At 36.3% G+C, this 25052-nt stretch overlaps 1 protein-coding gene and 1 long non-coding RNA gene across 2 annotated transcripts; one reads left to right on the top strand and one right to left on the bottom strand.

Moving 5' to 3' along the window:
- Positions 1-1418: 1418 nt before the first annotated feature.
- On the top strand, positions 1419-17380 carry traf7 (TNF receptor-associated factor 7). The gene is made up of 20 exons (XM_073839478.1): positions 1419-1549; positions 1640-1697; positions 2023-2108; positions 4578-4694; positions 4832-4924; positions 5199-5232; positions 6453-6636; positions 6749-6883; positions 6982-7199; positions 7284-7357; positions 7453-7501; positions 7588-7715; positions 7810-7892; positions 9263-9302; positions 9389-9505; positions 9915-10037; positions 13520-13639; positions 13736-13867; positions 13950-14069; positions 15157-17380. Exons 1-20 carry the CDS (start codon positions 1454-1456, stop codon positions 15169-15171), a joined length of 2022 nt encoding a protein of 673 aa, XP_073695579.1. The 5' UTR covers positions 1419-1453; the 3' UTR covers positions 15172-17380.
- A 3191-nt stretch (positions 17381-20571) lies between these two features.
- LOC141334406 (uncharacterized) lies at positions 20572-25046 on the bottom strand. Its single transcript, XR_012355551.1, has 2 exons — positions 23513-25046; positions 20572-23331 (listed from the first exon to the last, which is right to left on the bottom strand). It is a non-coding gene; the product is annotated as an uncharacterized lncRNA (long non-coding RNA).
- Positions 25047-25052: the final 6 nt, after the last annotated feature.

Here is a 25052-nt window from a genome sequence, read left to right as displayed (position 1 = left end):
GTACTTCAAAAGCATATTTGTCTATAATAGGTGCTTTTGGACGTTTTGAATCAAACCAATTGTGAGACATAAAGAAAGCTGAAGCTTTGATCTTATGTCTGTATTGCTAACATACAGTTCCGTTCATGTTTATTCGGACACATAAAACGCTTTGATTTGTTTTGATGTTATATGTCGGGAAGTGTGTCTGCTTCTCTTCACAGCAGATATTCTTTGAATATTTAATAAAAGAGTGTGTATCGTCACATTTAAATCAACAGCGCTTTTCGAAAATGGGTTGTTTACTTTTTTTCTGAAGATTTTAGGTTACATTTACACCGTATCTTAGGTTCAGCATTCTTAATTTTTAAAACGTTTTATTCACATTGTGCTCATTTTAAATTGTCCTGAGGTTTGATTTATTTATTTTTTGTCCTTAAAAATGAACAGAATGCACTATTAGATAAAGTATAGCAAATTACAGACATACTAATGTATAACATACAGTTGATAGTTGTTCATGAGTCACTTGTTTGTCCTGAACAGTTCAACTGCCCGCTGTTCTTCAGAAAATTCCTTTAGGTCCCACAAATTATTTGCTTTTTCAGCATTTTTGCGTATTTGAACCCTTTCCAACAGTGACTGTATGATTTTGAGATCCATGTTTTCACACTGAGGACAACTGAGGGGCTCATATTTAACTATTGCAAAAAGTTCAAACACTCACTGATGCTTCAGAAGGAAACACAATGCATTAAAAGCTAGGGGTGAAAACTTTTGAATGGAATGAAGATGTGTACATTTTTCTTATTTTGCCTAAATATCATATTTTTTTCTGTTAGTCCTGCCCTTCAGAACCTACAGAAGATAACTTCTGTTATAGTTGCATATGTGTCTCTCAGTTGTCCTCAGTGTGAAAAGATGGATCTCAAAATCATAGTCATTGTTGGAAAAGGTTCAAATACACAAAAAATTCTGAAAAACCAAAGTATTTTTTGGATCTAAAGGATGTTTCTGAAGAACAGCAGGCGGTTGAACTGTTCAGGACAAACAAGGGTCTCGTGGGCAACTATTACTACACCAAAGTAAAAAAAAAAACATCTGTGGATCATCCAGGTAACAACACAGTATTAAGAATCAAGCGTATTTGCACTTTTGAGGTAATTTTTAAATTCAACTATTACTTTTGTAAACCTTTTCTTGGATTATATAGAAACATATTTTAAGTGAAATGTCTTATTAAAGGTCAGTACTAAATAAAAATAAAAAAAATAACATGCATTTTGTATGATCCCTCTCAGATTGTCCAAGGTGTATGAATACCTTTGACCTCAACTGTATATGTAATATGTCTTATGTACATATGTGTGTATGTACATAGATAGATAGCTTATGTTTGAAATGTGATTTTTTTTTCTCTCTCTTGTTTATCTACAGGCTGCAGCAGATATTTTCTACGGAGCTTTGTTGTATTATGAGCTGTAGTAAACCATCACGCTTCGATCGTTTCTCAGAAGGATCTGTGGCAGGTGCCGCTACCACTGTACCCTCACCTGACATCAGCAACCGGGTAAGAACGAATGGACATTCACGTTTATTTACATTATTATGATTTATGTGAAACAATAAATCTTTTTTTTCCTTAATATTTTGTATGCAGACCAAAATGGAAGCTAGTTTTGGATCCACGTTCCCAGCAGTCCCTCAAGTAGCAAAAGGTCAGTATTATCTGTTGCACTTCATGGATTGAGATTAGAAGATGGAAAAAGGTCATTAAAAACTAAAATATGGCATAAAGATGACATATTAAGTGGTCCTTACAGCTGTATTAAAGTGCATGATACAGCTGTTTTAAAATATCTAAAAAATAAAGAGTAAATGAAGAGTTAACATTTACATTTTGAGTGTTGCACCACTATGAATGAAATTGCTGGTGTTGAAAATGACCTCGATCAGCATTGATTGTACAGAAACCCATGTGAGCGTTTGCCTAGCAACAAGCTTCAATCAGTGGCTTGTAATGCTCGTGCTCTTTCATTTCAGCGGAAACTAATTACAAACAGCATCGCAGAACCCCTTCATCCTCCAGCACTCTGACCTACTCCCCTCGTGACGACGATGATGGCATGGTAATCACGACGCCATTCCTTTGCAAAACAGCCAATCACATTTACATACTGAGGAATGGAAATCAAACACCTCACAATTTTGTCGTTGACGTAGATAATGGCAAGCTTTTGGACTAGCTTATTTGCTCTTTGAGCAGTGCTTAGTTTTTCATAAATGCATCTGATAAATTGTTTTGCTGTTTCTGGTTTAGAAATGCAGACTGTTTATGTGAGAGTGCTCAAGCATGCTCTTTTTAAAAAAAAAATATATTTCCCACAAAGCCACGGCATGAATATTTGCATAGGCGTATCCTGTAATGTGGCTGTTAATGCCTGGCTAGGTGCAAAATTGGTTTATGGTAATGCATATATTAAAATCTGATTTGTTTTTCACTAAATTTAAGTGAATCAGAAGGTGTTTTCCTGTAGGCTGTACATTTGGACATTCACAGAAAGCCAGTATGTGAGATAAGCTGAAGTAGCTGAATCAGATTAGTTTGTTGTTGTTAGTAGTTGTTGCTTTGTTGTGCAAGTCAAGTTTTACTGATGTTGATTTTGGTGAGATGAGTGATGATGACACACTTTCCTGGTTACAGGAAGCTTGAAGGTGTGTTTATAGGATGGGGTTTGTCTAGGAGGGAGTGCGTCTTTTTATAACGCCTAGGCGGGTATTACAGAAATCAGAATTACTTATTCACATAAAGCCAGATCTCCTCCAACGCAAACCTTTCATAATTGTGGTTATCAGTTCAGTAAGTTCAGTCAAATTAGAGAACATTTACGGTGAACCCGCTAGGACTGCATCTGAGCTTACAGTAAGAAGAACTACTTCCTATCTTCTATCTTCTTTTAGCACTTTACATTTACACATACTGGGGAATTGTGTAACAGTTTTTTATCTTTAGTCTTGAAAACCCTTTTTTTGTATTTTTACTATAGAAACAGAATTATGTAAAACAAATACCCTGTTGGAAAAAAAAGAAACAATACACACTTGTGAAAGGAGATTGTATGTGAGATGAGAATTAAATTATAGTAAAATCAACATGGTTTATATTATATTAGTGCTTTAAAATAAAAATAAAAAACAGTGTAATAATATTGTGTGAAATCTGTCACTGAAGCCTCATCAGTGCACTGAATTGTGCCTTCACCGTTAAAGTGAACTATTTTTTAATATTGAGAATGATTTTTAGAACTATATCCTTATCTTTATCTTTATATTTGTCATCTTTGGTGTAGAGCCCTATGAAATCCATTTAATTTTTTCCCAATTTCCATTTTTCCATTTTTTCCAGATTCTGTTGTTTTTTTTTCCTTTTACATTTTTCTGGATTCTGTTTTTTTCTAGACTCTGTTTTAATGGTTAAATTTAAAATATTAATAAAAAACATGTCTAATTAATTGAAATCATGAATCATACACAGTGTAACAGCTAATTATTAAAAGTTTAACAAAAATTACATTTTAAGGTTCTGTGAACTCAAATTCTGTTTTATTTTTTCTCATTCTATGTTTTCCATTGATTTTCTGGTTTCATTAATTTTTTAATAATCAAAAGGCATCTTAAATGAATTAAAATTAATTAATTATTATTGTGTATTTACATTTTTCTGGTAAATAAATTCTAGTAAGCAATTTTTCTGGTAAATATTCCTTAATATTTGACTAATAATTTTAGTAGTTGCAGTAGTACTATCATTACATTAAGTAATATATTTCTGTCACAATTTCTTCAAGTTAACTAGCTTCAAAACATTTTTATTTTGACGGTTGCTTTGAAGACCTTACGATGGCGATAGTTTTTCTTAAAAGAAACGGTAAAATGATCATGAAGTAACTCTCAGAGCAGTACTAGAGATTATGTTCATGTACTCTTAGCATATGTGTAGTAAACGAAACCATGCGTTTGCGCCATTCATTCACACATAGACATAGAGATCATGCGGGATTTATATTTAAATAGTCTTTTTGCAGCTTAATATTCACAGACACTAGTCTGTATTGCGTTTTGATTTATGTGAGCTGACCTACTTTTGATTTATTCATCCCAAATTTGTCAAATTCCATGACTTTCCATGTTATACAGTAAATTCCATTTTTATGACTGGATCTTTGTGCTCAGCATCCCAGCCACAAATATTTTAAAGATTTACAAAAAATGAATCATTGTCTGGCCATCTGGGATTTAAAGATAAAGGTTAGGATTATAATTTTTTAATAGTGTATAACACATTGTAAGTGTAAATTATGACCGTTTGTTGCTTTCTTGTGGCATCTGATAGAGTGTTTGGACTTAACAAATGGATTGGTGTGAATAGGCCTTAAGTTGCTATGGCTGCTTGCATGTCCTGAAAGTTGCCTATGTATTTAAAAATTGAAAAGTTTACTTGTATATAAACGTTCCTGGGTATGTCACACAATTGCTTGCAGATGTCATCTAAATAACCTTTATAAAGTATTTCTGCAAATTTGCTTCTGTCTCTGCAGCCACCAATTAGTACCCCTCGTCGCTCAGACTCTGCCATCTCGGTTCGCTCTCTGCACTCCGAGTCCAACATGTCGCTGCGCTCCACCTTTTCCCTGCACGAGGAAGAGGAAGACACAGTGAGTGTCAGCGTTCTTCTGTTTCCTTTTCGCATGTTGATCTAGTATAGTGACGCAAAAGACTGACAGGCATACACCTGTGCCTAGCACGAGATTGACTTATCTCGCTCTCACTCGCCCTCTCTTTTCCTACCCAGGAGCCACAGGTGTTTGCGGAGCAGCCCTCAGTGAAGCTTTGTTGCCAGCTGTGCTGCAGCGTGTTCAAGGACCCCGTCATCACCACCTGCGGAGTGAGTCAGCCAGCCGTCCCCTCACCTCTCCCTCAGGATAGGGCTGTCTGTCATGATCTGGTTCCAGGCCATGTATTGATTTCCTGTCAGCTTGGGCCGTGAACAGCACGCCTCATTGACCCGTTTCCTACGGCTCTGTCAGGCCATTGAACACCACAGTACAAGTGTCTGTTGAGAGATGAATTACACTTAAAATAGCTGAGTAGTTGAAAATGAAAATTCAGTTTTTATTCACTCTCATTGTGTTTTCTTTTCTCTTCCTTTGTCACCTCAGCACACATTTTGCAGGCGATGTGCCTTGACCTCAGGTAAGGATAGCATTTTTAATTTCAGCATTTGTCCTGCTTTCGCCTTTCCTATGATGACCGTTTCCCTACACTTATTTTAAGTTTCATTCATTGGCCAAAAAAGTGAATCACAACATGAACATGAATTTGACTGATAATATTGTTATTTTTTTATAGGTTATTATAGGTATACAGTAATGTTGTAAATTCTTTTGGCCACAATAATCATGTAGTGAAAATCTGATTTTGTCTGACATAGATATAGACAAACATCATCTGAGTGGATCCATTCAGAATATATCAACCATTCAGAATATATCAAGGATGCCTAGATGGAAAAATTAGGTTTTCATCAGATTTACATTCTTTACGTTAATTTCCTTTTTTTTTTTACATCAAAGCAAAATTAAAATATGACTTGTACATGATCTTAATCTGTCTTGAAGTTTTTTTTGAGGTTATTGATTTTATAGTAGCAGATAAAAATGTATTTCTTAATTAGAATGATTTATTATTTCAGTAAGATTTTTAATGTTTTTTTTAATGTTCTCTTCTGCTCACCTACCTGCAATTATTTGATCCAAAGTACAACAAAAACAGTAGAATTTTGAAATATTTTTACAATTTAAAATAATGTTTTCTATTTGAAAACAATTTAAAAAATGTAAATTATTCCCGTATAATGTTACAAAAGCTTTTTTTGTCAGATAAGCTGATGCTGATCTTTGGATCTTTCTATTCATCAAAATTTTTTGAAAAAATGTGCTCAACTGATTTAAATATTGATAATAATAATAAATGTTTCTTGAACAGCAAATCCGCATATTAGAATGATTTCTGAAGGATCATGTGACACTGAAGAGTAATGATGCTGAAAATTTTGCTGTGATCGCAGGAATAAATTACATTTTAAATATATTCAAATAGTGTATTTTTTTAAATGGTAAAAAGCATTTAGTAGAAAGGTGCATGCAACATAAATTGTGAAAGAAAATTCAGAGTTCTGAATACTTCCTTAAATTTATTTATTTTTTTAATATTTAATGTTTCTAAATTCACTCGCCATTGGCAGGTGTGGCTTAAAGTGCTAAGACCAAGTGCTATCTCTCTACCAGGTCTTTACCTCAGTTCCTCTTTCATTTCCTCTCCATGCTGAATCTTTCATTTCATGTTCTTGGTCTGAGCGATGTTTTCAACATACAGTGGCATTTTTGTTTTGCCAATAACCTGTTTCTCCACAGAGAAATGCCCCGTGGACAACTCCAAGCTCACAGTGGTAGTGAATAACATAGCGGTGGCCGAGCAAATCGGAGAGCTTTTTGTCCACTGCAAGTACGGCTGTCGGCCAGCTGCCTCGGGCAAACCCGGTGCCTTTGAGGTTGACCCACTTGGCTGTCCTTTCACCATCAAGCTCAGCACCAGGAAGTGAGTACGCCGGTTCATTGGCTTTCACAATATCAGCGTTTCATTTCTATTGTTGCGACATAGTCATGAGTCATGCGAAGGGAGTGTAATGACTTTGGATTACTTGTTTCAGAGATCATGAAGTAAGCTGTGACTACAGACCTGTTCGCTGTCCCAACAACCCCAACTGTCCTCCATTGCTCACCATGAACCTGGAGGCCCATCTGAAGGAGTGTGAACACATTAAGTGCCCTCACTCTAAATATGGGTATGGAAGTTTGAGAAAAGCTATCATTCTTTCCTACAGCTCCATAGATAAGAAAATAAAACAGCCTTGAATTTATCTCTGCCAATTTTTTTTTCCAGTTGCACCTTCATCGGCAATCAGGACACATATGAGACGCACCTGGAGGTGTGTAAGTTCGAAGGGCTGAAGGAGTTTCTCCAGCAGACCGATGACAGGTTCCATGAGATGCAGGTGACACTGGCTCAGAAGGACCAGGACATCTCGTTCCTGCGCTCCATGCTGGGCAAACTCTCAGAGAAACTAGACCAGCTGGAGAAGAACTTGGAACTCAAGTTTGGTGAGGAAACAAACTCTTAACTGCTTACTGTTTTTAAGCCAAAAGATGCCTGAATGTTGGTCTTTTCTTGTGCTAATATGGCAGATGTGCTGGATGAGAACCAGAGCAAGCTCAGTGAAGATCTGATGGAGTTCAGACGAGATGCTTCTATGCTGAATGTTGGTCTATTTTCACTCTGGCTTCCACTAAATTAAGGCGTACGACTGTTGTGATTCAGTATTAAGAGCTTTCTAACCCATCCCTCTTTTTGCAGGATGAACTGTCCCACATCAATGCCAGGCTCAATATGGGTATACTAGGCTGTGAGTGTCTTTTTTTCATTTATACTCCGAATTTATGTGAGGATAATGAAATATGTCATTGTCTGACTGCATGAAATGTTTTGCAGCTTACGACCCGCAGCAGATCTTCAAATGCAAGGGTACTTTTGTGGGCCACCAGGGTCCAGTGTGGTGTTTGTGTGTCTATTCTACCGGCGATCTCCTCTTTAGTGGGTCATCAGATAAGTCCATCAAGGTAATTTAACATGCCATTAGCTTTCTGTCGCTTTTGTTTTTGTGCATCCCTCTTCATCTGGATAAATTGCTTGTACTTTTGTGCTCCAACGTAGGTTTGGGACACATGCACCACATATAAGTGCCAGAAGACCCTTGAGGGCCATGATGGCATAGTTTTGGCATTGTGCATTCAGGGGTAAGTATTTTGAGTTCAGGCATAAATATTTGAACAAATAAAAATACACTAACAGTCAAAAGTTTTTGAACAGTAAGTTTTTTCTTTTCTTTTTTTTTTTTTAAGAAGTCTCTTCTGCTCACCAGGCCTGCATTTACTTGGTTTAAAGTACAGAAAAACAGTAAAAGTTTTAAATATTTTTACTACTTGAAATAACTGTTTTCTGTTTGAATATATTTTAAGATGTAATCTATTCCTGTGATCAAATCTTAATTTTCAGCATCATTACTCCTCAGTGTCACATGATCCTTCAGAAATCATTCTAATATGCGGATTTCAAGAAACATTTTTTTATTATTATTATCAATATTTAAAACGGTCAAGTACATTTTATTCAGTATTCTCTGATAAATAAAAAGATCCAAAGATCAGCATTTATCTGAAATAAAAAGCTTTTGTAACATCATACACTATATCATTCAAAAGCTTGGAGTCAGTTTTTTTTTTTTCCGGGAAAGAAATATAGATATATTCTTTTAAATTAGCAAGGATGGTTTAAATTGATCAAAAGTAATGATAAAGACATTTATAATGTTACAAAAGATTTTTATTTCAGATAAACGCTGTTCTTTCAAACATACATCAAAGAAACTTCTACTCCGCTGTTTTAACATAATAATATATATATAAAAAAATTTGAGCAGCAAATCAGAATATTAGAATGATTTCTGATGGATCATGTGACTGGAGTAATGATGCTAAAAATCAGCTTTGAAATCATCTGAATAAATTACATTTTAAAATATATTCAAATAGAAATCAGTTATTGTAAATCCAAAAAATATTAAAATTTTGTACTGTGTTTGCTATATGCTGAATCAAATAAATTAAGGCTTGGTGAGCAGAAAGCACTTCTTTAAAAAACATGAAAAATCTTACTGTCCAAAAACTTTTAACTGGTAGTCTAAGTAATTAATATATATATATTGCTAATTCCTCTATATAAATATTATCTTGCAATATTACAAATAAACGTGTAAATATGCAATAAGTGTTTCTGTTTTTATATTTATTTATTTAAATGTGTAAAATTTATACAAATGAGCTGTGAAGTCAAAAAAGGAAATCAAAATTGACCCTATTTGTTTTTTTGGGTTACTGTGATTGATCATGCATAATGTTACAGAAAGGAAAAATGTTTTCATAGTTTTTCAAATGTAAAACAACTTTTTTGTGCCAGTCATTGCATAATAAAGAATGCAACTAAAATGTAAAAATTTAACAAAAATTAGATTTGGAAACATAATTGTGAGAGTAAAATGGGTTTGAAACTGTTATCATGTTGGTATTAATTGGACAATGGGTTTTGTATTTTCTTTTTTCTGCTACAGGAACAAGCTTTACAGTGGCTCAGCTGACTGCACCATCATTGTAGGTGTTCCTCCAATGCATTTATCAAACTGTTCATCGCATGGTCCATGTGCATCTAATGCAGATATGTGCTTGCTCTCCCTCAGGTTTGGGATATCCAGACCCTGCAGAAAGTGAACACCATCCGGGCCCATGACAACCCAGTGTGCACTCTGGTGTCCTCACACAACATGCTGTTCAGCGGCTCTCTCAAAGCCATTAAGGTCAGTGGCATCTGTTAAAGAGAAGATGTGCGTGTCTGCAGACGCAAGCCCAATCAAGCAGCTAATATTGAGCTTCACTCTGCCCCATTTGCTGATGTACATGTTTGCCGTGTACGGTTTTCTTAAAGTGATGTGAAGGATGCGATCTGTGCTCCAGCAAAGAAGAGAAGGCACAGACTTAAGTTACTGAGACACGAGTGGAGCAGAATTAGATCCACTTGGCTCTGAGAGCCCGTCTGAAGAGCGCACGCTGAGCTCGTATCTCCATGGTGATGTGTGGGAGGAATGAGGGAGTGGAGGCTTTAAAGTAGAATGATCTCATCTCTCTGGGACTTTCCAGTTTACCAGTTCTGAATGTTCTTCAAGTGATTGAACATCTCTCTCTTTCTTGTTCTCTGTTCTTCTGTAGGTGTGGGATATTGTGGGCACAGAGCTGAAGCTAAAGAAGGAACTAACTGGCTTGAATCACTGGGTTCGAGCTCTGGTTGCTTCTCAGAATCATCTGTACAGCGGATCTTATCAAACCATAAAGGTTAGAAGTGTTAAACTTTGAACTGCTTCAGAAACGCCCTGATTTCATCATAAATGACCGTATGCATACTGATTAATTAAATTTTCAGCTTTCACATCCAGTCATGCTCATAAGTTTACTCTTAAAGCGATAGTTTACCCAAAAATAAAAAAACAATTTGATGCTTATCTGCTTACCTCCAGGGCATTCAAGATGTAGGTGATTTTGTTTCTTCAGTAGAACACGAACAAAGATTTTTAACTCAAACTGTTGCAGTCTGTCAGTCATATAATGGCAGTCAATGGGACCCATGGCTTTAAGAGTAAAAAAAAAAACATACACAGACAAAATCAAATTAAACTCTGCATCTCGTGACGATACATTGAAGTCCTAAGACATGAAACAATCAGTCTGTGCAAGAAACTGATGCACCGGTCATGCACCGTTGTGAACGCGCTCAGGACAGTTGGACATTGCGGTGGATCAGAGTTAAAAGAAATTATACAAATACTGTTCAGTTTCTTGCACAGACTGATTGTGTTGTGTCTTAGGACCTCAATGTATCGTCACGAGCCGCAGGGTTTAATTTGGTTTTTGTCTATGTATGTTTTTTTGACTCTCAAAGCCGTGGGTCCCTTTGACTGCCATTATATTACATGACAGACTGCAAAGGTTTAAGTTAAAAATCTTTGTTTGTGTTCTACTGAAGAAACAAAGTCACGTACATCTTGGATGCCCTGGGCTAAGCAAATACACATCAAATTTTCATTTTTGGGTGAACTGTCCCTTTAAGATGTATAACATAATGTATCTGTCTGGCATTCTTTTCTTTTAAATGACCTTCTGAAATGATACTATAAATAGGAAACAAAAACTATCAAAAGATGGTGGTAAATGTATTAATGAGCAAGTCATTTGTTCATTCAAACATGATATTGTGTCAAAAATATAACACAATATTAATTTCTTATTTATTGAATTGTTGTATAAAATCAATATCACATTTGCACTTATACTATGTGCAGAGCATTGACTTGAAGTATCATTTTTGATGGAGGTGGCTTTTACTGGGTTTTGCATCTGAAATCTTCATAGCCACCTTATTTTTTCTATAAGGAGTGTGTACGGCCATTTGTAAATTTTATGGGTCTGGTTTCTGGTCCCATCTGCGTCTAGATATTTTTAGCTGTACAAAACAGCTCATTTTGCTGCTTGATAATGCAAATTGGTGTGTCTTACCATATTATTTTAATGTATTCTCTTAATTATGAACACACTGGTTTGTAGTGCAAACTGTTGTACCATTTACTGCACGTTGTTATTCTTCTCGTTATTTCCCTGTAGCAGTTAATGAACCGGAAGTCTCGTCCATAAGCTTACTTCCGTGTTATATTCCATTTTTGTGACTGGTTTCTGCAATTCCCAGTTTTGCTAGTTTCTGTGACATTCCGCATTATGAAGGAAATTCCATTTTATTCAGTGATTCTGTCCTTGTTTTTAAAGGGCCCTGTTTTTATTTATATTCCTGTAACAGTAGCATTACAGTTTACATTATAAGTTCCTTTACTGTTCAGTCTAACTGGTAAAAAAGAGAGCAGTTCTCCCAAGTTGTTGTAAAACCAGATAAGACAGACAAACCAAAGCTGCTTGTTGTCTCAAGTTGTCTAATTAAGACCCCAGAGATCTCAGAAAGGAAGCTGACTGCTGCAAATGCTCACAAATAGATACAATGCTCCACAATCACTGTAGAGTGCAACAGTGACCATCGCTTTTTCAGCAGACTATGTTATGAAATTATTTCCCATTCATTGCTTCCATAGTGTTTTGAAAAATAATGATTTAATAAAGAGGTTAAGCAATGAACTAAACAAACTAACTCTGGGATGGATTACAACATTACAACCTTTAATTGAACAAAAAGTAGTTTATGATAATTGGAGGAAAGGGAAAATCAGTGTGACAGATGGCAAAAAGCTACACAACCCACAAAGCATGGTGAATAATGCAATAAAATAAATATTGTACAGTATGAACTACTGACTTATAGTTATTGATCATGAATACAATTAAAGTCAAAAGTTTACATAGACCTTGCAGAATCTGCAAAATGTTAAGAGAAAATAGTAGTTGAATTGATAAAAATGACCCCGTTCAAAAGTTTGTTTCTTAATACTGTGTTGTTACCTGAATGATCCACAGCTGTGTTTTTTTTTTTTTTTTGTTTAGTGATAGTTGTTTATGAATCCCTTGTTTGTCCTGAACAGTTAAACTGCCTGCTGTTCTTCAGAAAAATCCCTCATTGCCCACAATTTCTTTAGATTTTCAGTAGTTTTGTGTAATTGAACCCTTTCCAACGATGACTGTAAAATTTTGAGATCCATCTTTTCTCACTGAGGGGCTCATATACAAATATTACACAAGGTTCAAACACTCACTGATGCTCCAAAAGGAAAAATAATGCATTAAGAGCCAAGGGGGGTGAAAACGTTTTGAATTTGAAGATCAGGGTAAATTTAACTTATTTTGTCTTCTGGGAAACATGTAATTATCTTCTGTAGCTTTTGAAGGGAGAAAACAAAAAGAAGATATTTGGGCAAAATAAGAAAAATGTACACACCTTTATTCTGTTCAAATGTTTACACCCCTGGCTCTTAATGCATCGTGTTTCCTTCTGAAGCATCAGTGAGTGTTTGAGCCTTCTGTAATAGTTGCATATGAGTCCCTCAGTTGTCCTCAGTGTGAAAAGATGAATCTCAAAATCATACAGTCATTGTTGAAAAGGGTTCAAATCCACAAAAATGTTGAAAAACCACAGAATTTGTGGGACCTAAAGGATTTTTCTGAAGAACAGTAGACAGTTGAACTGTTCAAAAAGGAACTCATGAACAACTATCACTAAACAAACACAGCTGTGGATCATACAGATATCAACACAGTATTAAGAATCAAGTGTATGTAAACTTTTAAACGCGGTCATTTGTAAAAGTTCCACTATTATTATCTATTGTGGATTATATGTAAATGTCTTCTATGTGTAATATCTTACACAGGTCAGCACTAAATAAAAATAACAGTAAAATAATAACATTTTGCAGGTTCTACAAGGTGTATGTAAACTTTTGACTTCAACTGTATATTTGAAATATTAAATATTGGAATATATACAAATACTCGATTTGTATTAGATAGAAAGCGTAGGGATACTGACTCAATTACATAATTTGCATGTTCTTAATGAGTGTGGGGGTTGTTGCTAAGCTTTGTTTGCACTCTTCTCGTTTTCATGTTAACAGTGACTTCTCTAATTGGTTGATCCAAAAGTAAAAGGATTTTGGGTAGTGTAGTTCTTCAGCAGTAATCTGACTATTGATTTTTATTTATATTTTTTAATATGGACACATTCTTTTAATGTCTCATGCAGAACTTGCATTATAAAGGGCATACTATCTAGTGTCAACAAAAATGGATTTTTGCTAAATGGTCTGCATGTTATTTCCCCTCAGATCTGGGACATCCGTTCTCTGGAGTGTGTCCATGTGCTCCAGACCTCTGGAGGCAGTGTGTACTCCATTGCAGTCACCAATCACCATATAGTTTGTGGCACCTATGAGAACCTCATTCATGTAAGTAGTATTAGAATTTAGAATACCTTTATATAAAACTGAAAATGTCAGAACATTTGTTAAAATGTAGATTTTTCCTCTTTCCTTGTGAATAAGGTTTGGGACATTGAGTCCAAAGAGCAGGTGCGGACGCTGACAGGCCACGTGGGCACAGTGTATGCCCTGGCCGTCATCTCAACACCCGATCAGACCAAAGTGTTCAGTGCCTCCTATGATCGCTCTCTCAGGGTAAGGACAAGACTTGAGTTTAGAGTGTGAAATACAGGGATTTGTGCCACCTCTTTATGCACTGATTGTTATTCTTGTGCAGGTGTGGAGCATGGACAACATGATTTGCACCCAGACTCTTCTGCGGCACCAGGGCAGTGTAACAGCACTCGCTGTGTCCAGAGGAAGACTCTTCTCTGGAGCTGTAGACAGCACTGTAAAGGTCAGAGAATCATACAATGAGTTTAGAGATGCTGTTTTGAAACTGTAGCTTGCCAAGATATGGGCTACTTTTTTGTTCTACCCAAAATTCTGTTAATTACTCACCCTCATTTCTTTCCAAACCAGTAAGACCTTTCATCTTCTAAACATAAATTAAGATATTTTTGGTGAAATCCAAGAGCTTTCTGACCCTGCATAGACAGCAACGCAACTACCACAATCAAGGCCCAGAAAGGTAGTAAGGACATTTTTAAAATAGTCGAAGACTGACACGGAAGAGGAGAAATGGTTGAATAAACTCATTATTTTTGTTTTCTTTGTGCACAAGAAGTATTCTTGTAGCTTTATAAAACAGCTCAACCACTGATGTCACATGGATTATTTTATTGATGTCCTTACTACTATATCTTTCTGGGCCTTGAATATGGTAGTTGTGTTGCTGTCTATGCAGGGTCAGAAAGCTCTCAGATTTCATCAAAAATATTCTAATTTGTGCTGTGAAGATGAACAAAGTTTTTACAGGTTTGGAACGACAACAAATGTCACATTTGATCAATACTGTGTACACCTTTCCTTAAACCCTTTTCTACTGCTATCAGATCTTTCACTCTATTTGTGACCCTGGACCACAAAACCAGTCTTAAGTCGCTGGGATATATTTGTAGCAATAGCCAAAAATACATAGTATGGGTCAAAATTATTGATTTTTCTTTTATGCCAAAATTCATTAGGAAATTAAGTAAAGATCATGTTACATTAAGATTTTTTGTAAAATTCCTACTGTAAACCTATCAAAATGTAATTTTTGATTAGTAATATGCATTGTTAAGAACTTGATTTGGACAACTTTAAAGGTGATTTTCTCAGTATTTTGATTTTTTTGCACCCTTAGATTCCAGATTTTCAAATAGATGTATCTCGGCCAAATATTGTCCTATCCTAACAAACCATACATCAATAGAAAGCTTATTTATTGAGCTTTCATATGATGCATATATCTCAGTTTTGTAAAATTTAACCTTATGACTGGTTTTGTGATCCAGGGTCACATATGAGCTCTAACGATTTATTCTGTTTCTCCTTCTCAGGTGTGGACGTGCTAAACATGACAGCTAATCATTATTAGCTGTCGACATGTTGAGTAATGCATCGCAGATTTCCTGGAACTCAGAAACAACATGAACTCTGATGCACAGACTTACAGTATGAATATTAGTATGAAGAGAACATTACAACATACGTTGAACCAGAAATGTTTTTATTCTGTACCCTGTGGACTTGGGCATTTGTCCCGTGTGAATTTTGCAGTAAACTGTTAGACAAAAGCGCCTTGCTTCGTGCGCCGGATGGATGTTGCTCGTTTGCTTTCGTTTGGACGCTTCTTGACAGCAAACAGAACCTCCAGACCTTCAGTGTTTATGAAGACCCGGGCGGAGCGCAGCCAGCATAGGTCATAAACATGACAACACTGTATTTTATATACATAAGACCATTTCCTATAAAAGTATGGTTTAGATTTGGTTAACTTCAACTCTGCAAATGAAGCTGAATCCAGTCTAAAGTCGTGACTCATGTTCCCTAAAATCATGGAAAAGTTGCTGCGTCAGTGGCCTCAGCGATGACTGTTGAACTTTGACTTTTATGAGTTGCAGTCTCACGACTGAGTGAGTGCCTAAGCTTTAGTCTGACGCCAGTGGAGATGCATCATCCCAGGGCTGAATGAAGACGTACACTACACCAACTTGGGCCTGAAACAGCAGAGCATTGTTTTGGTTAACAGTGCCCGTGTTTTTACCGCAGATTTGACAGTGCCAACTGAGCGCTCGAAACTGCTCAGATATTTTCTAACTGCCTGATGACCGATGTGAAACCTTTGTATGACCAACTCATCCATCATGCTTTTGTGTAAATAATGCAATGTTTCCTTACCAAAAGTACAACTGCTTCCTGCATGGATCCATGTGTGCCATGGAAGCCAGATTTTGCCCATGCAAATCTAGCAAGACTTTTATAGCGTAATTCATGCTAGTTACAAAGTCATTTTGAACTGAATAACAGTAATTCTAATTAGTTTGATGAGTGTAAAGCACTTAATTCATTATCACTAAGCATCCCTGCATAACTTTCAAAAAGTAATAAGGTCACACTGTGTTGCATTAACGTGAAGTTGAGTTTCTCTCTCAGCTTAAAGTGTCAGTTCACCTAAAAATGAATCATCTTTTACTCATCTTTGTTTTGTCCCATCCTGTATGACAAATACATATAGATATTTTGAAAAATGTTTCAAAATTATTTGGTTACCAACTTACTTACAGGGAACCCTGGATATATAGACTTCTATGGCTTAATATAGCGTAAATGATGTCTCTTAATGAAATATGTAGTAGACAACATGAAACATCATCGTTGTATACATATTTTGGACAATGGCCTCCATTATTTCGATGACATGAAATGGTTGCGCACGGTGAGCCACTTACACAACCTGTTGCTATTTTTACCACAACACAACTTGGAAAATGAAATACTGATACAATGCCACATTGTGTGGCTTTTGGTTGTAATTTTCAGTTGAAGGGCAACAAGAGAAGCAAGCGACGTAGCAATAAGAAGAGGAGAAAAGAATGGAAAGATGCCTATAGACAAATAAAACTCAAGACCCGCAACTTTGTTCTTTACACTTTAGCCTTGATGCCTTTAAAGCTTTTAGTAGACCACAACTACTGAAAGAACTGGCTAGATGCCATATTTGTAGGATGTAAATATGTAATAGCCATCTCCACAAGTTCTTTCAATAGCTTCAGTGGTCATCATATCAGTATTTTATTTTATGAGTTGTGTTGGGATTAAAAATAGCAACAGGTAGCGCCAGAAGGTCACGAATCATCAAAATAATTGCACCCTCAATAGTCCAAAATATGTATGAAACAATGTGGATTTTTAAAATAACTTTCATGGGTTTTAGTAAGAGACATAATTTACATTATATTAAGCCATATATGTCTTGATACCCAGGGTTCATTTAAAAAAAAAATAAAGGTTTTGAGCAACATGAGGGTGTGTAAATTGTAAATTGACAGAATTTTCATTTTTGGGTGAACTGTCCCTTTAACCTGAAGTGTACTAATGTCAACGCTAGTCTAAGTCAAAAGGTAGGCTGTAAAGCAGTTATTTTGAATATCAGTGCCTTTTTGTGGCATGGAGATACTCAATAGAGCTCCACACATTTAGGACAACCGAAGTAATAGATTTCAGCAGTGTTGTTCATGTATTTTTCCCTCATTAAAAGCATAATTAACCCGAAAATGAAAATTCTGTCATTAATTATTCACCCTTATGTCGTTCCATACCCCATAAGACCTTCGTTCGTCCGACTCAAATTAAGATATTTTTGATAAAATCCGAGCGCTTAGACTCTGCATAGACAACAATTTAAGGGCGTTTCTTCAACTAGGTGCACTTTTAGCCTTGAGAATTTGAAGAAGAAAAAATTTTTCAAAAGTCACATAACACAGTCTCATAAGTTTAAATAATGTCTAGTTTTAAGGTCTGTAAGAGGACAAACTTAGATTACAAGAGAAATGGTTAATATTTTACATTTTATTTTCGACCTGCAATGAACAAATGTGCATATCAGTAGCTGTTATTTAAAAAATAGAATAACTTTGGTTTTTATATTAAGTAAAGCATGATTCATAAATTGTGGATATTTTTTTTAATGTGTGATGAGAACTCTAAATATTTTTTAAAAATGTGTTTGTGATGGAAATGACGTGGTGGTTGAAATGACAGCGTATTGTGGAAATGACAAGAAATTAAGGTAAATGTAGGAAAGCTTCATCCCAATGCTGGAACATGACTGTTTCTGGATTGAAACATTTGCAGTCATGCAAATCTATTCTTGCAATCCATATAAATTGTGCTTTGTAACCATAATGTCATTTCCACCACAGAGAGGGCAGTGTGGTGGAAATGACATTTCAGTAGTTTTTTGTGAAAAAATGGAAGATAGCTTCACTGATTGGCTTTGAATTATTACTTAGCATTTCGTGTATGTAAAATACTCTTATTTAACTTAAAATTTTTAGCTTTTTAATAACACCATTGACGGTTCAGCATGTGGTGGAAATGACGTAGAATAAATATATTAACTGATCAAGCAATTTTTACTTTGATTTTTCTTCATTTGTTGTTGATGAAAATGGAAATTCCCTCCATGTCTCAACGTTTCCATAGAAAACACCAAAAAAATCTTTCACACAAACTTTTTAAAGATACATTACAGTGTTGTGGTGGAAATGGAATATTTTGTATAAAAAGTAATATTGATAGAGGTCTCATATTAAATACTATAATGTATTTTAATTATTTTACTAGTGCTTAATTCAAGGACATTAATAGTTGCCAGATAAGTCATATTTTTAAACTATTTTCATTGTTGAAGTTTAAAAGTCTGGGTGTGTGACAAGGAGAAAACACTGATTTTGACACCTATAAGAAGGTTGAAAAGTATGAAAAAATCATAATACAAAGGTAGTAATTTTTTTTAGGTTGGTTCTATTGATAGCTTGACAAAGAAAGAGGAATTTGTCCAAAATTATATGTATTTTTAAAAATATGACCAAAGTACATAAAAGTGCCCATAGTCTAAGAATCACCCTTAAATAGCACGTTCGAGACCCAGAAAGACAGTAAGAACATCGATAAAATAGTCGATGTACAGCAGTGGTTCAACCTTAATTCTGTGAAGCTACAAAAATACTTTATTAGACTTTATTCAATTTCTTTTCCTGTGACTACACATCCACGGTACTCTCGTGAACGCGCGTCAAACAGTGACTTGGAAAAGAACTTGCTGAATTAAGTCGTTTGTCTTTTCTTTGCGCACAAAAAGCCCTCGAATTCATCAAAAACATCTTAATTTGTGTTCCGAAAATAAACGACTGTCTTGCGGGTTTTGAACAACAAGGGTGAGTAATTCTATATGACAGAATTTATCCACTTAAGCTTGTGAGAGAATATGAGGTTGAGACTGTTCAGATACCAACTGAAAACAGTTACTTGCATAAAATACATAAACTTTCAATGCTTGTATTGAGTGAACTTGAGTAATTTGAGTCATAATGTGGCGTTGACTCCCTCTAGTGTCCTTAAAGGGATAGTTCACCCAAAAATGAAAATTTGATGTTTATCTGCTTACCCCCAATGCATCCAAGATGTAGGTGACTTTGTTTCCTCAGAAAACACAAACGAAGATTTTTAATGAAAACCGGTGCAGTCTGTCAGCCTTATCATGTACGTGGATGGGCACCAAACCTTTAAAAGTAAACAAAAACATGCACAGACAAATCCAAATTACACCCCGCGGCTCGTGACGATACATTGATGTCTTAAGACATGAAACGATCGGTTTTTGCGAGAAACTTAACAGTATTTATATCATTTTTTACCTTTGATACACAGCCACGTCCATCTGTCATGAGCACGAGTTTGGCATCAGTCACGTCACATGTGCACGCGCTTCTGGCGTAGAATACGCAAACGCCGTAAGGGGAAATCAGTGAAAAGTCCCGGATGAGTTTGCGCAAGCAAACGCAATCTTTTAGCTTTAAATCGGTTTAAACAATCAGGACAAGCACAAGTAATTACCATTTTGAATAGCCGCTATACCCACAATCTCTGTGCACTGTGTAAACAATGAGTGTCGTATTCATGCGACAGATCGCGGCTTCCGGAGTTTGCGTATTCTACGCCAGAAGCGCGTGCACATGTGACGTGACTGATGCCAAACTCGTGCTCATGACAGATGGACGTGGCTGTGTATCAAAGGTAAAAAATGATATAAATACTGTTCAGTTTCTCACAAAAAACGATCGTTTCGTGTCTTAAGACATCAATGTATCATCACGAGCCGCAGGGTGTAATTTGGATTTGTCTGTGCGTGTTTTTGTTTACTTTTAAAGGTTTGGTGCCCATCCATCTCCATGAAAAGGCTGGCAGACTGCACCGGTTTTCATTAAAAATCTTCGTTTGTGTTTTTCTGAGGAAACAAAGTCACCTACATCTTGGATGCATTGGGGGTAAGCAGATAAACATCAAATTTTCATTTTTGGATGAACTATCCCTTTAATACATTTTGAGCTAAGAAATAAATCTGTGCAGGGATGTGTCGCCCTTTGGTAACGTTACTAGCTTCCCTGCTGAAAAAAACAGCTAAAACCAGCATAGGTTGGTTAGCTGGTCTTAGCTGGTTTAAGCTGGAAGTAGCTGGTTTTAGCTGGTGGTTTCCCAGCCTGACCAGCTAAGACCAACCTGACTGGCCAGGCTGGGAAAGTGGCCTAAACCCCTCTAAAACCAGCCTGCTGACCAGCTATGACCAGCTGGTTTTAGCTGTTTTTTTCAGCAGGGTTGTTAGCGCTTATATGCTAACTAATGAAACACTATGGTGTTAAGCAGTTTCCAGCTGGTCTTGTTGGTATTCAGTAATTGGACGGCTATAAGAGTGTTTGTATATAATGTTTATTTAGAGCAGGTGGCTGTTGATGCAGTCACTGCAAGCACACCACTGTTCCCAATGCCAGTCACAGCAGGTATCATACAAGTCAATGGCAGAACATCAACACAATATACAGCCTGCACACACTGAGCAGTGCAGATTTCTTTTTCTTTTCATTTTTTTTTTAAACGTCTCTGCAAATAGGATGGAATTGAAAACAGCTTTCATTATTAAATAACATCTTGCACCAACAATAAGTTTGACTTCAGTGTTTTCAGAATTTCATTATTTTTCATAGTTTTTTTTTCTCTGGTATTTAAAAAAGACAAAAGAAAAACAAGCAAACATGACAATAAGAAAAAGACGGAATGAGAAGTGGAGAAAACAAGTTTTAAAATAAAAATGACGATTCACACTCACAGTGACAAACATCCAGCTATATACACAGAAGAAGGAGGGACAGGGCCGTAACAACTCGATTAACACTGGATCGACACCTAGTTCTTTGAAGCGATAGGCACGATGAAGCTTTTATAAAAGCCATTCCCATGCCAGACATCTGCGCTCTGTCTACAGAGCAGACCGCAACAAAAAGGGATGTAACTTTGAACATCTGGTGGACAAAGACCGGCCACATATCCTCCACACATGAAAGACAAAACGAAAAGAACTAAAGCAAGGCACATACATGTTTTTAAAAAAAACCCATAACATTTGCATAATATACAACTTATTTCATCTGAAGACATGGCAGTCAAAAAACTTATCACAAAAAGCTACCTTAAAAAAGAAAACTGGAGTTCTAAAAAAATGACCATTTACAATTCATTTAAAACACTTTTGACACTTTAAACTTTTATCTCAAATATTTGCAGTTTCATCAACAAGCCCTCTTGATGCTTCATCATTAAATACTTGTTGAAAACATCTATAATAATCTCTGTTCATAACTTAAATATTACAAATGCTCTTCTGAGAACCAGGGAAGGGATTAAGCATATATGGAGCTACTGAAAGCGTGTAAAGCATTGTGGGACTTAACACAACGACTTTCTTGCTTGCGTCCCCTTCCTTTGGGCCCTTTCGTTAATTACATTTAAGATCGTTGTGATACTGTGATGATTCTAATAATGAGCAGGCAGATTGTCATGGCAACAAAGATGGTTAAAGATAATGAGAGACTGTGAGTTTGCTGGCAATGAGATAATGACATTCAGAGGCTATGACCGGTGCTGTCATAACAGCGAACTGCGCTTTCACTATGAATGAGAGAGAATGGCATCTGGAAACATCTTATGTCCACAGACACCAAACTTTACAACTGTAAAAGCATCACTCAGTCTACCCTCAATGTGTCCCTATAAAGTTACTAATGTGATTCGCGGTGAATATGTTTAACCTAGATACTGCTATGTGTTGCAGAAGTTATGGGCTGCATCTTGGACTAGTGCTCTTACTTTGGTCATTAAGGAAATATCTGTCTGGATGATACTGGGGAAGAATGCCAAACAAAGCAGGCACACCATGGTACATTCACACCCTTCAACAGCCACTGAGGAGCGATGTGCTGAGATCAGACTGCATGCAGGCTTCCAATGGAACTACACCTGTCCAAGCTCACAGACTCTTAAAGGAATAGTAACCCAAAAATGTAAATTCTGTGATTAATTACTCACCCTCATGTTGTTACAGACACGTAAGACCTTCGTTCATCTTTCGAACACAAGATATTTTTGATGAAATCCAAGAGCTTTATGATCCTGCATAGACCGCAATGCAACTGACACATTCAAGGCCCAGAAAGGAAGGACATTGATAAAATAGTCCATGTGACTCAGCAGTTCAACCTTAATTTTATGAAGCTACAAGAATACAACTCTTCCTATTCAGTCTCCACCACACGCACAATTTTAATGGTTTGTCATTTGGGGTCATGCGAGATCGCATGAGATCGCTCCACAGCGGACGAACCATTGAATCAGCGTCTATGGGTTTTTCCTGATATCAGATCAGTTTCTTCAATTTGTAGACATTTTTAATGAGACATTTGCATAATTAAAAGGATGAGAAGTAGGTAATAGTGTTTTACTGGCTTCTATATACAGTTGAGGTCAAAAGTTTACACCCCCTTTCAGAATCTGCAAAATGTTAATTATTTTACCAAAATAATAGGGATCATACAAATGCATTTTATTTTATTTTTTATTTAGTACTGACCTGAATAAGATATTTCACATAAAAACGTTTACATATAGTCCACAGGAGAAAATAATAGTTGAATTGATAAAAATGACCCCTTTCAAAAGTTTACATACACTTGATCCTTAACTGTGTTGTTACCTGAATGATCCACAGCTGTTTTTAATTTTTTTTTTTTTTTGTTTAGTGATAGTGGTTCATGAGTCCCAAGTTTGCCCGGAACAGTTCAACTGCCAGCTGTTCTTAAAAAAAATCCTTCAGGTCCCACAAATTCTAGGGTTTTCCAGCATTTTTGTGTATTTGAACCCTTTCCAATAATGACTGTATGATTTTGAGATCCATCTTTTCACACTGAGGACAACTGAGGAACTCATTTGCAACTATTGCAGAAGGTTCAAACACTCACTGATGCTCCAGATGAATTAAGAGCCAGAATGGAGAACTTTAAATTGGAGTTTTTGCCTAAATTTGATTTTGTTTTTTCATTTAGTACTGCCTTTTAGAGGCTACAGAAGATAGTTACATGTTTCCTAGAACAGTGGTTCCCAATTCCAGTCCTGGGGACCCCCTGCTCTGCACATTTTGCATGTCTCCCTTTTTTAACACACCTGATTGAGATCATCAGATCATTAGTTCAGTTCATGGCTCTCTCCCTTAACAAGCTGATGATCTCTGTCAGGTGTGTTAAAAAAGGGAGACATGCAAAATGTGCAGAGCAGGGGGTCCCCAGGACTGGAATTGGGAACCACTGTCCTAGAAGACAAAATATGTTACATTTACCCTGAAGTTTTCATTCAGGTAAGAACACAGTATTAAGAATCAAGGGGATTTTTGAACAGGGTTTTCTCTTTAGTGGACTTAATATTTTATTCCGGTCAGTACTAAGTAAACAATAACATGCATTTTGTACGATCCCTCTTATTTTGGTAAAATAATTAACATTTTGCAGATTCTGGAAGAAGTGTAAACTTTTGACCTCAACTGTATAAGCTGTCCAAAAAACAAACAAAGCGTGAACACTACAAATTAATATGAAATATTTAAAAAAACAAATATACAGACCCTGCATATTTAATGGTATTTTTTATTGATTTAAATGTATTATACTTTCAATAAAACATTTGCAATGGGTTTTTAAAAACTGGTTTTATGCATGTTTTTGTTGCATTAACACTCAAGTTCAAGCACTTCGAAACACCACATTTTGCAAAGCAATTGGTTCAATTGATTTGAAGCTTTGTAAAGGTTCAATTCTCCCTTTACTAGCGTGTGGTGCTGCTAACGCAGAACCGGCGTTCTAATGTTAGTTTTGTTTTTTTTGCACACAAAAAGAAAGAATTCTGGTAGCTTCATAAAATTCCGGTTCAACCACCGATTTCACATGAACTATTATAACAATGTTCTTACTACATTTCTGGGTCATGTGTCAGTTGCGTTGCTGTCTATGCAGGGTCAGAAAGCCGGGTCAGAAAGCTCTCGAATTTCATCAAAAATATATTAATTTTTGTTCTGAAGATGAACAAAGGTCTTACAGGTTTGGAACGACATGAGGGGGCTTAATTTTCAATGACAGAATTTTCTTTTTTTTGGGTGAAGTACCCCTTTAAGCTACGAAGAAGACTTCTTGGGTAGGTGGAAATGCTGAGCATCAAGCCACATCAACATTTGCGAAATTCTTGTTAGTTCACAACTCTGCCAGTCTGTAGCATCTTACATGCAAGTTTCTTTTAGATTCCTGTTTTATGCCACTCACACACGCACACATTTGCAACTTCCTCACTTTGTGCTTCCTGACGTCCCACCTTCTGACAGCCGTCAACCATCAATGGACCCTTATAGCTTGTTCTTGCCTGTGTTTCTGAGGTCACTCAAGTCAACATCCTAGTCTTATTGTGGATGATTCATCATCACACTTTACTTAGGCCACACAGGCTATTGCATAATGCTAACCAATAGCTATTCTGGTGTTCAATGCCTACCTTCACCATCCACTCAACTGCCAAAGAATAGTCCCACTGTACATTTTGGCTGGAAACTTCAAGGCCTGAACTGTATATCACCTTGTTGCAGATGACTAAAGGATGAAGTCACTCCTCACCAAATCAGAGCACACAGGCTCTTCCTTTCCTACTGGCTTAAGGCAATGCCTCCCACATGACACTGGACCTTTCTCAGTTCTGTTTGCTTGCGTGTGTTAGAAGCACTGAGGTCACCTCTCATGTTAAGGCACACAGGACACTGCACATGATGAGGGCAGGAAGAGAAAGAGGGCAGGTGAAGGAGGAAAGG

This window comes from Garra rufa, chromosome 1 (assembly GCF_049309525.1).
Source record: "Garra rufa chromosome 1, GarRuf1.0, whole genome shotgun sequence".
Classification (NCBI taxonomy): Eukaryota; Metazoa; Chordata; class Actinopteri; order Cypriniformes; family Cyprinidae; genus Garra; species Garra rufa.
Note: the sequence above shows the minus strand (reverse complement) of the source record. Positions and strands in the feature narration are given on the sequence as shown.

Bases quoted from the DNA above. Each gene is read 5' to 3' on its own strand.
- traf7 (XM_073839478.1), top strand. From the start codon at position 1,454: ATGAGCTGTAGTAAACCATCACGCTTCGATCGTTTCTCAGAAGGATCT. The intron at 1,550-1,639 runs GTAAGAACGAAT...TTTTGTATGCAG, and splicing joins CACCTGACATCAGCAACCGG to ACCAAAATGGAAGCTAGTTT. The intron at 10,038-13,519 runs GTTAGAAGTGTT...ATTTCCCCTCAG, and splicing joins GATCTTATCAAACCATAAAG to ATCTGGGACATCCGTTCTCT.